The sequence below is a fragment of the Hypomesus transpacificus genome, chromosome 9, assembly GCF_021917145.1.
Source record: "Hypomesus transpacificus isolate Combined female chromosome 9, fHypTra1, whole genome shotgun sequence".
In the NCBI taxonomy this organism is placed as follows: domain Eukaryota; kingdom Metazoa; phylum Chordata; class Actinopteri; order Osmeriformes; family Osmeridae; genus Hypomesus; species Hypomesus transpacificus.
In genome coordinates, this window is record NC_061068.1 from 16,891,941 (window position 1) to 16,904,420 (window position 12,480).

Below are 12,480 nucleotides of genomic sequence, written 5' to 3' on the forward strand. Positions count from 1 at the left end.
GCGGTGGGACCACCAGGCGGTTGTCTGAAGAGGACCGTAGGTGGCGGGTGGGGGTGTAAGGCTGCAGGAGAGACTTGATGTAGTCGGGTGCTGTCCCGTTCACTGCTGGGAAGGTCAGTACCAGGGTTTTGAATCTGATGCGGGCCGTTATGGGTAGCCAGTGGAGGGAGATGAGGAGCGGGGTAACGTGGGAGCGTCTGGGTAGATTGTAGACCAGGCGGGCCGCTGTGTTCTGAATCCTCTGAAGAGGGCGGGTTGAGCATTCTGGGAGACCGGCGAGCAGCGAGTTGCAGTAGTCCAACTTGGAGAGGACCATTGCTTGGACGAGCAGCTGGGTGGAGTGCTCAGACAGGTATCTCCTGATCTTCCGGATGTTGTAGAGGGTGAATCTACACGACCGGGAGACCGCAGCAAAGTGGGCCGTGAGGGAGAGCTCGTCATCCATGGTAACCCCAAGGTTCCTGGCAGAGGATGAGGGGGTCACCGTCGCAGATCCCAGGGTGATTGAGAGGTCGTGGGAGATGGAGGGTTTGGCCGGGATGATGAGAAGTTCCGTTTTGGCAAGGTTCAGCTGGAGGTGGTGTTCGGTCATCCAGGCGGAGATGTCTGCGAGGCAGGCCTCAATCCTAGCTGAGATCCCCGGATCGGTCGGGGGGAACGACAGGTACAGCTGCGTGTCGTCAGCGTAGCAGTGGTAGGAGAAGCCATGGGAGGTGATGATTGGTCCAAGTGAGGTGGTGTACAGAGAGAAGAGGAGGGGTCCAAGGACGGAGCCCTGTGGGACACCAGTGGAGAGCTGGCGAGGGTCTGACAGTTTGCCTCCCCAGGAGACCTGGTAGGATCTTACCTACAGGTAGGATGAGATCCACTGGAGTGCAGTGCCAGTGATGCCCATCTCAGAAAGTCTGGAGTGCAGGATCTGGTGGTTAACCGGATCAAACGCCGCAGAAAGGTCCAGCAGAATGATGACGGATGACCTCGAAGCCGCTCTGGCAGACTGGAGGGCAGTGGTGACTGAAAGGAGGGCAGTCTCTGTGGAGTGGCCGGTCTTGAAGCCCGATTGGTTGGGGTCAAGCAGGTTGTTCTGAGAAAGAAAGTTAGACAGTTGGTTAGATACAACACGTTCAATTGTTTTAGAGAAGAAAGGTAACAGTGATACCGGTCTGTAGTTCTGGAGGACGGCAGGGTTAAGGGAGGGTTTTTTGAGTAGTCAATAGATGCAGTCACCAATAAACGTACAGGATGTAGATGGGACCATGAATTTGACCCTTCTGTTTACAACTTGCTTTTATTATCAATGGCGATGGAAGATAAACTTATAATTGCCGTTTCGGGATTTCCCGTTTTGATATGATCAGTCTCCCTGCCTATACGGATAGCTTTCAGTGGAATGCTGCTTGGAGGAAGGTGGCAGATATTGTCGGACCACCGGTGAGTACCCTATGGGGTCAGGTGGCAGAACTAGCAACCAGCCATAGTCTGAAATCCCATGGGTACTGCACTAGTAGATCGACGCAGGGGCAGTATGTTTTTTAACTAGTCTCTCACATTACCAGCTTGTTATGTAAGACAGGATGTTATACACGGTATTGTGTCTCTCACTCAATGCCTGTGTACTACTTCTCTCCACCATTCACTTCTCTCAGTAACTGAAGCCTGTGTGTAAACATGTATTTTATAGAGGGAGATATGGTTATTTAAGGGAGAGGAAACAGAGAGAGAGGAGTACACAGGCGTAGAACAAAGTCAAAAGGGAGAGAGTGATTGACAGAAAGCAAGACAGACAGTCAGGCCGAGGGGGGGATGAGAAGTGAAATACATTTATTCTGGAAGATATGAGGTGTGAAAAAGAAGTGAGGCAGGGAACATGGGGATGCAGAATAAAGAGGTAGATATGGAGAGTAAGACACACAAACAGAGAAAATGAAAAAACTGAAGTAGACAGTGTGAGAGAGAGAGATAATCAGAGAGGGGGGAAGAGGGAAAGAAATGTAGTTAATTCTGCTCTCTAGTCTTACTTCCCTCAGGCCAGTGTGAGAGTGAGCCAAGCAGACAGCGATCCAGCAGGTCTCTCTGTTACCTGCAAGATACACAAACACACACACATACATAAATAGTACATAATGTCATAGAGAAGCCTGGCCCACACAAACACACATTTTTTGTATTATTCAGCTTTTGTTCGATATTTGTTTTAGTGTAATGACTTGACTTTTGAAGTGTAACATATGGGTTAGCGTTGAGGCTAGCCCTAAAGAAAGCTGACAAAATCTTGTTTCCTTTGAACATGCCAATGTACCTTGATCACGCACACACACACGGTGACATACTCAAACTGACACAATCGCATAGAAACTGACATAATGACACAAGCACTGACAGAATCACGCACAGTGAGTGTATGCTGTGACAGTAACAAATACATACAAACTGACACGGTCACATTTATACCCCACCAAATGGCCCACACAAAAAATAAAACACACACACTTAATCACAGACTTTGTCCTGTTGCTGTGTGCAGGTGTGCAGAGGACGTGACGGACGGGTCACAGTACTTTGTTCTGCTGATGATCACAGATGGAGTCATCTCAGACATGATGCAAACCAAGGAGGCCGTGGTCAATGTATGCACACAACACTATCCATTGGAAATCACCAGTCAGCACTACTGACGACAATAGTCACTCATAATATTTTGGAATTTCCGTTTTGATATGTGTCTTTGCGATGTGCAGGTTGACTTGAGTTTGGTGTATTGATTATGTGGGAATGAGGGGTTGTGTGTGTGTGTGTAAGCGCAAAACATCTCACACAGTATCTTTTGTGTTTTCTCCTCAGGCGGCTGCGCTACCCATGTCTATCATCATAGTGGGAGTGGGCCCCGCAGAGTTTGATGGTAGGTGTGTGTGCATCAGCATGTGTATGAATGTGTCCCTGTGCGTTCATGTAAAGCAGGGGTCTCAAACTCATTTTCACCAAGGGCCACATCAGCATTATGGTTGCCCTCAAAGGGCCAGTTGTAACTACGATGTAACGTCAGTAACGATGTAAAAACACTGTGTTTTAGTTGTAGCTGTTGTGAACATTGGGCCCGATCTGCTGCAATTGCAGTCCGTCTTTTAATTCTTGGACAATCTGCTGTTTTTCTTGGAGGATAAATTTGGCATATTTATCTCTGTGTTTGATGTCAAAATGCCGACGGAGATTGTACTCTTTAACGACCGACATCGCCTTATAACACAAAATACATACCGGTTTTTTCTCCTTGAAGCACAAACATTCGCTTCCCTATCTTTATTGAAACTGCCTTCCATCCAGGACCGGATGCAGCCTGCTTTTACTGGGGGTGCAGTGAACATTTTGGGGGGATATCATGATTATGGAGGGGGATATCATGATTATGGAAGGGGATCATATCATTTTTTATATTGATAGGCCTACCATTTTTTCGACTGCTTATCGATCCGAGTGTTAACCAGGCGCGGAGCCAGGCGTTGTAAACATTGGGGATTAGCCCAAACCTTAGACGTATTCTGGGTTTGTTGTGATGCTAGATAGGGATTTCCACACTTAATGCAAGCACGCATAGCGCGACAGTGAAATTTTTTACCCTTCATTTGAACGCAGAATAGCTTTTTGAGCTTAATGTAAAATAAACATTTTCCCATTGATAAAACCTTGTCTAGTGAAGGTGATGTCTTCATCATTTCTGGCTCCAAATTGTCGACAGGAGAAGCAAAAACATGCTAGCTTGGCTGATTACTCAGTTCGAGAGCGATACCAACTTGGGTTGAATGCCCGGGGACCTTGGCTGAAAATGCGCATGGGGTACGTTTGCAGAACCGGCTGCATTGGAGTGCTGTCATTCAAACCATGCTTGCCTTCACCCTGTTAAACTTTGAGTTTAACACTGATGTGCATACACTGCTTTCTAGAGACGGGATGTTGTCACCTTGAGGTAACATAATAGAAATGCATTGTGAGAGATGTAGTTCATGGTCAATGCACGCTGTAAAGCAGCAAAGACTTATTTCAATACACCATTTAATCTTCCGCGGGCCACATAAAATGACGTGGCGGGCCACATTGGCCCGCGGGCCTAGAGTTTGACACGTGATGTAAAGAATGTGTTTTCCCTGTAGGTCAAAGCATTAACAAACAACCCCCAAGAAAATTATTCAAAGATTCCAAATCCCCTTGTTTAGTCCTTGAGCCAATATAGTGAACGGTTAATGATAATCTATTGAAGACAAAACACACACTGTCAATCCCAGTTTAGGGATTCCCAGATAGACAACAGCCTGCTCTAATCCCACTCCCTGTCCATTGATTCACCCCATAATTGAGTCTGGGCTCTTGGCCTTCTCTCAAATACGGGGGAGGGAAAAAATTGCGGTGAAAGTACAAAGTCAATGAAGTGAATTGCCAAGTACAAGTCAAAATCAACATATTTATTATAGATCTATAAGGTGCAGTTGTCTGATACACTCAAATTGAGGACTGGACAAAGAATACAGGAATCAGGGCAGTTAAATAGTATCACAATATGGGTATTTTTACTCTCAAAAGAAATCTTGGGGGAATGACAATCAATTTAGCCTTTGCAAGCACAGAAAGAGGACGCCGCATGGTAGATTGCTTTTGTTTAGGCTTTAGGTTGGGCTCCTAAGAAATGGCCCTGATGTTATGTTTGCATGAGGTAATATAGCAGGGTATAGTTCAAACATTGTTTATTCTACTCAGAGCATTCCAAACTGTATAAAAGTTATACAGTAATCATTAGTTGTAATCTGAAATTATTGTTAACTGATCAGTGGTTAAGGACAGACCTCTGCTGGTGACATTTCATTATTACAGCTGGAGGATGAAAACTATAAATAATACTAAATACTTAATATAGAAAAGAAACCCACGGTATACAGTAGTAAAAATAGAGGTTATCCTTAGTATGCCTAGTAAGTGTAAATGTCCACCGACAACACAACACCAGGCTTACTGTAGGTCTCAATCATGTCTCTCTCAGCTATAAAGCCCGGAGGACCATCTTTTATAGAGCACAAGAAAGTAAACATAGATAGTGACAGTCAGGCAGTAATGGTTTTTCAACAGTCACAGAGAAAGGGATTCACAGCTCCTAGCCCATGATCATTCTCATGGCAGAGAGAGATTATACGTGGAGCTCTCCTCGCAATCATCACAAGTAGGGCTGTCCCCACTTGGTCCACTAGTCGATTTTCTGGTCGATAGGCTCTTGGTCGAGTAAGATTGTTTTAGTCGAGCTGCCATATGGCAGTTTGAGATCTGTTTACCGCTTGTTCCATCATTGCTGAATTAACGAAATGTTCAACAGAAATTGTAGATTATATTTAGGGCTGTGAAAAATAACGCGTTAACATTGAATTTTACAGGATTAATTCGTTATTTTTGTTTAACGCATTTAACGTAATATAACCACAATTCCACCCAATCTGCAACTTCTGGATGAGAAGTTCGTGTTCCAAAAAAACTAAAATGGAACATCCAATAAAACCAAAGTGATATGCACTCTCTGCGGCAGGCAGTGTTGCCACATTGGGCGGGTTCCCGCCCAATTGGGCTGCTTTTGATAATGCTGGGCGGGGCAAAATAGCCTTGGGCGGGTTGATCAAATTTGGGCGGGTTTCGTTACAATTGGGCGCTTTTTTTAAAGACTGAAAACATTCAAACAAACTATTTGATTGGCATGTGTTACATCCGCTACTTTCAAACCTCCCCGGCAAATGTTGGGGAGATTTGATTCTTCCATCTATTTGCCAGTAAGCTAATTGGCTTGTTCAGTGACTGTAGGGACAATCATTTGGAGTGGGGCTTTGGAATCCATGGATACTGCGATATCAACAATACTGTAAATTCTAGCAATTCATTTTTGTGTTTGTGTATAAGGGATAGAGAGGAACAATCGCGAAGGGGAGAGAACAATCGGAACAAATACAGGAGGCCTAGTAGTGTTTCTGTGCTTGTTGAAAAAAAAAATAGAGAGCTATATACATTTTAAATAGGTTGGATTTTGGAGTTTAATTGTGGCTTAATCTAGCGTTACATGTCATGGCAGAATGTCATTACTTTATTGTGTTGAGCTAAAAACTTCAGGTGTAATGTTTTTTCTCATTCTGCTCTTAGTGATCTGTAAATTTAATCTCCGTTTTTGCAGATTAAAGCTTTGAATGTTTGTGGCGTATTTTCTATTGAACATGTCATGGTTTTACACGGCTTTCTGGAAAAGTAAGGATTTTGGCGGTTTTTTATAGAAGTGGGCGGGTTTTAAATTGTTATTGGGCGGAAAACTGTCAATCTAATCTGGCAACACTGGCGGCAGGGCTCCAGACTAGGACCAAATGGTCGCATTTTGCGACCAGTTTTTGAGACAGTGCAAGCATTTTTTACAAGCACTCGCGCATGTGCGACCTACAAATTTTGAATTCATTGGGTGTGCACAATGTCAGCACACGTTAGCAACAACGCATAGATACGACGTTCTAGTAAGACAGCGATTTCAGCTTTCCTTCTGCATTAGTACCGTAGCTTAAAGTCTAGAAAGTTGAGGCTATTTTTCGCTAGGTACCTATAAACCTAGCTAAAAGTCTTGGAGGTTCAGGATATTTTTCGCAAGGTTCCTACAAACATGTCTTAATCTGCCAGACAAGTAGGTGCCCCTTCGTTCTTTTGGTGAGCAGTTTCACGAGCCCTTCTTACCCGGCGTCATGGAGCCTAACAGTTAAATACTTAATGAGCACTAGCGTTGCTACTGTATCCCTGCCTGTGTTTGAGCTGTTGCGCTGTTGTACTCGGCAAGTATCGTGTTGTGGTGTCGGACGACTGATCGAAAAGTGCATCATACATTTAAGTCATTTAGCTAAGACTTGCATGTACAGTACGTAATGTCACATTAAATAATGTATTGAAACTCAAGCTTATATGGTGCGTCGCAGGGGCGATTCTAGGATCAGACCTTTAGGGGTGCTCAGCCCCCAATGAGAATGTGACGTGAATACAGTGCCTTGCAAAAGTGTTAAAGGTAAACCCCCTTGCTAATATAAATCCCTAATTTCACTGGATAACAATTAATACATTTATGTATTATTATGCAAAATATTGAATGAAAAAACTAAGGATGTCCCTTTCTTCATGAACTACCAGCATCAAATGATAAACAAAATATTTAAGAAAATATAAAAAAAATATCAGGAGTGCTTGAGCACACGCAAAATCAAAGACGCACACTAATGACAAAAATTCGGAAAATCGGTAATATGTAATTATTCATGATTAATCCACAGAAACCTGTGATTAATTTGATTAAAATTTGTAATCATTTCACAGCCCTAATTATATTATTTAAGACAAATAAACCAACTCTAAAAATATATAATTTAAAAGAAAAGGTGTAACTGTTTTCCCTTTCGTTAATCTGCGCTTTGTTTTGGTTTGGTATTTTGCACACTACACAAGCACAATTGGCTGCAGAACTACAAACTCTGCCATAGACTACTTTGTCTGTGTGAACGTCCCTGGTTGGTTATGATACGACATTATGTTAAAAAAATTCGGGGACATTCGGGACGTCCCTGGTTGGTTATGATATGACATTATGTTTAAAACTTTTGGGGGGTTCCAGAACGTCATTCGTTGGTCATAACGTAACCATCTAAATTCAGAACTGATATTTTCGTTTGTGTGTCATTCTATGATGTGAAATTGCTCGAGCTATAGCCTACTGTCACTCGGGAAACTGTACAGTATTAAATCAATTGTTTATTTATGGTACCAATAACTTGCATATGAGCGAAGTAATACATCATAGTCATAAATAATTTGGGGATAACTGATGTACTGAAACAAAACATCTAAGCTGGATCCAGCCTATCCAAGCACCAGCTGTGTCTCTAGAAATGTTCCTTGCGGACGTCACGGCTCGTGACGTGAACCCTGTTGTTGAGTGAAGTCGAAGTCGTTGAGAGACAGCAAAACCTTTTGATCCCGCATCCTTCATTTATAGCTATAATACCGTTTGATAATCAATTTGTGTTGATATATCTTCAACTTAAGTTTTAGTGTTGATAGTTTAGTTCTTTGTTTTTGGGTTTTTAATAGTGTTTTTTGTGTAGTTGGCTAGTTTAGAGTAATTTGGCGCACTCCTGTGAACGTGGGCCACCCGAAGGACAGAATTTGAGGTAAATATGTTTTAATACAAACTTTAGCTCTACTATCTATGTATTTGTATGTTTATCCAACGTGAAATAGCCATATCGAAAATTAATGTGTATTAATTTCTAGCCAATTTGAGTTGGCACTAGTTTTCTAAGTCGGCTAAATTGAGACGTCATACAGTAGCATCTTAATTTGTACAGTAGTTAACAATGTTCTCGATAGCACTAACTAGCTAGCTTTAAATCGGATGCCTACACACTAGAGGTGTCGTCTCTTTAAAGATACAGAAAATACAAAACAGCTGAAGCTACTTTTGGACAGGTGAAGGCTTCAGCTCTAGGTAGTCAAGTAGCGTTAGCTCTACTGTACTATAGAGTAGCTACTTTTGGACAGTTAGACTAGAGCTACAATAAACCAAGACGTTTTGCAAGAAAAAGAGCATAATGATATGCTACGTCGGACAAATGTTCACGATGAGTAGATGAAGGAAAGTTGATGGTTGTAAATATCTGGATACTAAAGGTCAGGGAAGCTTTCCATTTCACTTGTTACGGTCCTAAAAATAACTCCAGGAGCATATGGATAAAATACACTTCCACTTAATGTTCTTTGCATTTGATCTGCTGTCTAACTGTAGCTAATTCATGTTGCAGGTGTTGATTCCGTACGAACTGGTGGAGGACGATTAGGAGGAGTAGGGAGGGAATGAGGAGGGGTTGACACAATACAAATATAAGAAAATTAATTCAGGCTTTTAAAATGTATTTTAATAAAGTGTTTGTTTATACTATAAATCGTGTTTTTTCTTCTACAAGCACATAATAAGTTACAATACACAATACTTAGCAGCAGCCTGTTATACTTAAAGTTGATAAAAAAAATAAAGATGTCAAATTACCTTGTTGAGTTTAAGTGAACACATTCAGTTTAGTTTTGCACTATAGGCTAATATGCATTTTATACTATGTATACAACAAATATCCATTAAATGCATAAATGTGACTGTAAATTAAGGTTGAGAAATTGATTCTGCATTTGGTATGCGAAAGTTATCGGGACGTCGCAAGGGAACGTCCCCATGACGTCGCAGACAAACGTCCCCTAAATGTTATGAGGACGTTACATGGACGTCCCCGGGACTTTCAGGGGACCCTACAAAAAAACGTCCTGGGGACATTCCCTTGCGATGTCCTGATAACATTCGGGGACGTTCAGGGAACGGCCTGGGGACGTCATTTTGTTAGCTGGGTCTAAGCTCCTGGAGCCGAGTGCACCACCTGGGTGTAAAAAATGTGGTCTTAACTCCTGCGTCGCTACGTCCGACTTTGTGATTTGAATTTACACCAAGTGCAACAAGCTTGACTAGTGTTGCCAACTCCTCAGTAAGGAAAGTAGCGATTGGCAGGGCTGTGTTTGTGCAATGGGCAGGAGGGGCTGCTGCCCCGGGCCCCGGCCACTAGGGGGCCCCGGCACGGGAGATAAAAAGAAAAACACAACAAAAAAATATATATTTTTGATGCATTTAACCACCTGTAGTGAGGTCCACGTTCTCTTAGCGTCACGTGTCGTTGCCGGTATAAAACAAGCAAGACAACAATGGCTTTGCATGAAGGTGATGTCAAACGAGTTTGACCTGCTTCGCCAAATTGACTTCAACAATTTGATTTGTGACTTTGCTTTCAAAAAAAGTAGACGAGTGGACTTAAACCAGTCCCACACTGATTATCTAGCCAATGTCCTTTTCAGTAGGCGGCCACAGCCTGATAATTAAATTGTTAAATCGAGTAGTGTTTACTGGGCTGTGTGTGTGCACGCTAGACTGCATGTTCCAATGTATTTGACATCTTGGCTGGTTAGGGGTGCGTGTTACAATATATTACAATCAGTGGCAATTCCTTTAAGACTGCAAGGGAAGCTCAGCTTCCCCTGCAATAACAAAAAATGTATGGTCAAATATTTACTATTGTGTCAACATTTTAAATGCGTTAGAACACGTACTTATCAAAGACAAGTTCTTTCAGAATCAGCTACATATTTTAGCATGTCGACTGACTGATTTCCTTCTCATACATCCCCGTAGCGTCACAGTGCATTTTCCCTGTTGAAGCTCAGCTTCCTGATTTGCATGTTTGTAACAGCTGCTGTGTCACTAAATCGCAACAAGATAGGCTATTTGAATGGTTAGAGAGGCAAAAAAACAAGGAAAACTTTAGGGAAGTTGATTATTCAGATATGGATATATTTAAATAGTTGCCAAGTGATTCTTTATGTCTTAAAGTTTGGCGTACAACTCAGCTTTACAATACAGACAGTATGCCTGTGTATCATCACCAATACATGGTTTCAACCAGCCTTTAAACTCGGTGTTTGATTCCCACTGTATTTTTACAAGTACAATTTTGACTTCGATGACATGGCTAGGTAGCAAGGGTTTCACGAGGAGGTGAGTAAGTGACTGAGGCCGGCTGTGTGAGGTAAAATGTGGTGATTTATTTCAGTGTGACAGTGAAGAATCGTTCACATTTTTACTTTTGTACAGTATTTATTTTGCTCTGTAAGCCAAGGCGGTGGCTGAGCGCATGCATGATTCATTTGCAGTCTGGATGCAGCGTGTGTGGGTCTGCTATTGTCTGCTGCGCAAGGCTATTGTGAGACTGACTGCCTGTGAGTGCTGTGGGACAGCGGAGGAGCTCACAGCAGCACCCGCTGATCGTTGAGGCAGTACCGCAAAACTATCCGTTCTTTCACGTCAGAGTGTCCAAAACACCAGCAAGCCTCAAACAACACCGGATAGAGTTGCTAGATTTGTCGCTAGTCACTTTTGACAATAAAAGTCGCCAGGAGGGTTTAGAAAGTCGCCAGATCTAGCGACTAAGTCGCTAAGTTGGCAACACTGAGCTTGACAGACCAGTCGTAGCTACGCCTGGTTTTAAGATGCGCGTCCTTGTGAAAATGCGAAAGCGTCGATCGTTGCCAATATCTCTACAGACCGTGCAGCTAATTTGACTTGAATAAAGGCTTATTACCTTAAAGAGGAATTATTTACTGCGTCTTCTCAGTTACGTTATCAGGTCTTGGAAATACTCTGACTGCCTCACAGTCATCTGCCTGGATGACCGACCACCACCTTCAGCTGAACCTCGCCAAAACCCTCCATCTCCCACGATCTGTCAATCACCCTGGGATCTTTGACGGTAACCCCTTCATCCTCTGCCAGGAACCACTGGTCCTTTCCAAGTTAGACTACTGCAACTCGCTGGTCTCCCAGCATGTGCAACCCGCCTTCTTCAGAGGATTCAGAACGCAGCGGCCCGCCTAGTCCCATGTTACCCCGCTCCTCATCTCTCTGCACTGACTACCCATCAACGCCCGTATCAGATTCAAGACCCTGGTACTGACCTTCCGAGCAGTGAACGGGACTGCACCGGACTACATCAAGTCTCTCCTGCAGCCTTACACCCCCACCCGTCACCTACGGTCTTCTTCAGACAACCGCCTGGTGGTCCCACCGCTCAAGACCGCCCAGACCCAACACAAGCTCTTCTCCTGCCTGGCCCCCCAATGGTGGAACCAGCTCCCTACCTCCATCAGGGACACTAACTGTCTCCCCACCTTCAAGAAAAGGCTCAAGACGCACTTGTTTCGGGAGTACAATGGCACTTACGAATGCTTGATTGGACCTGATGTTAGTTTCCTCCAGGTTCACAATGACTGTTATGACTTGTTGCTCTTTTTAAACTTCTATACTTGCTGTGAAATATTTTACTGTTGATTGTTTTTCTACAGGTACAGTCTTGCCCTTTTTGGGTTTGATGTTGTTCAATTGTACTTGCACTTCTTGAGTTTCATGTTGTTTAATTGTAACTTGTTTAACTGCATGCTCTTATGGTTCTTCCCTTTGGCACTTATTTGGTTTTTCACAATGTATGCTTCATGTTTTGGCTGCTTTCAATGTTTGGGGCTACCTCGTTGTTATGATCAGTGAAAAAAGCTCTCTCTTGGAAGTCGCTTTGGATAAAAGTGTGCTAAATGCATAAATGTAAATATGGCCTTCAATTCTTTGTGGCAAACTCACCAAAAGGTGTTGGAAACATTCTTCAGAGATTTTGGTCCATATTGACATGATAGCATCATGCTGCAGATTTGTTGGCTGTGCATCCATGATGCAAATCTCCAGTTCCACCACATCCCAAAGGTGTTCTATTGGATTGAGATCTGGTGACTGTGGAGGCCATCGGAGTACAGTGAACTAATTGTCATGTTCAAGAAACCAGTTTTAGATGATTTGAG

At 43.1% G+C, this 12,480-nt stretch overlaps 1 protein-coding gene across 1 annotated transcript in view; it reads left to right on the forward strand.

The window, feature by feature from the left end:
- Nucleotides 1-12,480, forward strand: part of cpne9 (copine family member IX) — a 265,994-nt gene that overhangs the window by 219,069 nt on the left and 34,445 nt on the right. The window contains exons 18-19 of the mRNA XM_047026495.1: nucleotides 2,525-2,627; nucleotides 2,842-2,899. Of these exons, the coding sequence (XP_046882451.1) occupies nucleotides 2,525-2,627; nucleotides 2,842-2,899 (161 nt within the window). The remainder of the gene's footprint in view (nucleotides 1-2,524; nucleotides 2,628-2,841; nucleotides 2,900-12,480) is intronic.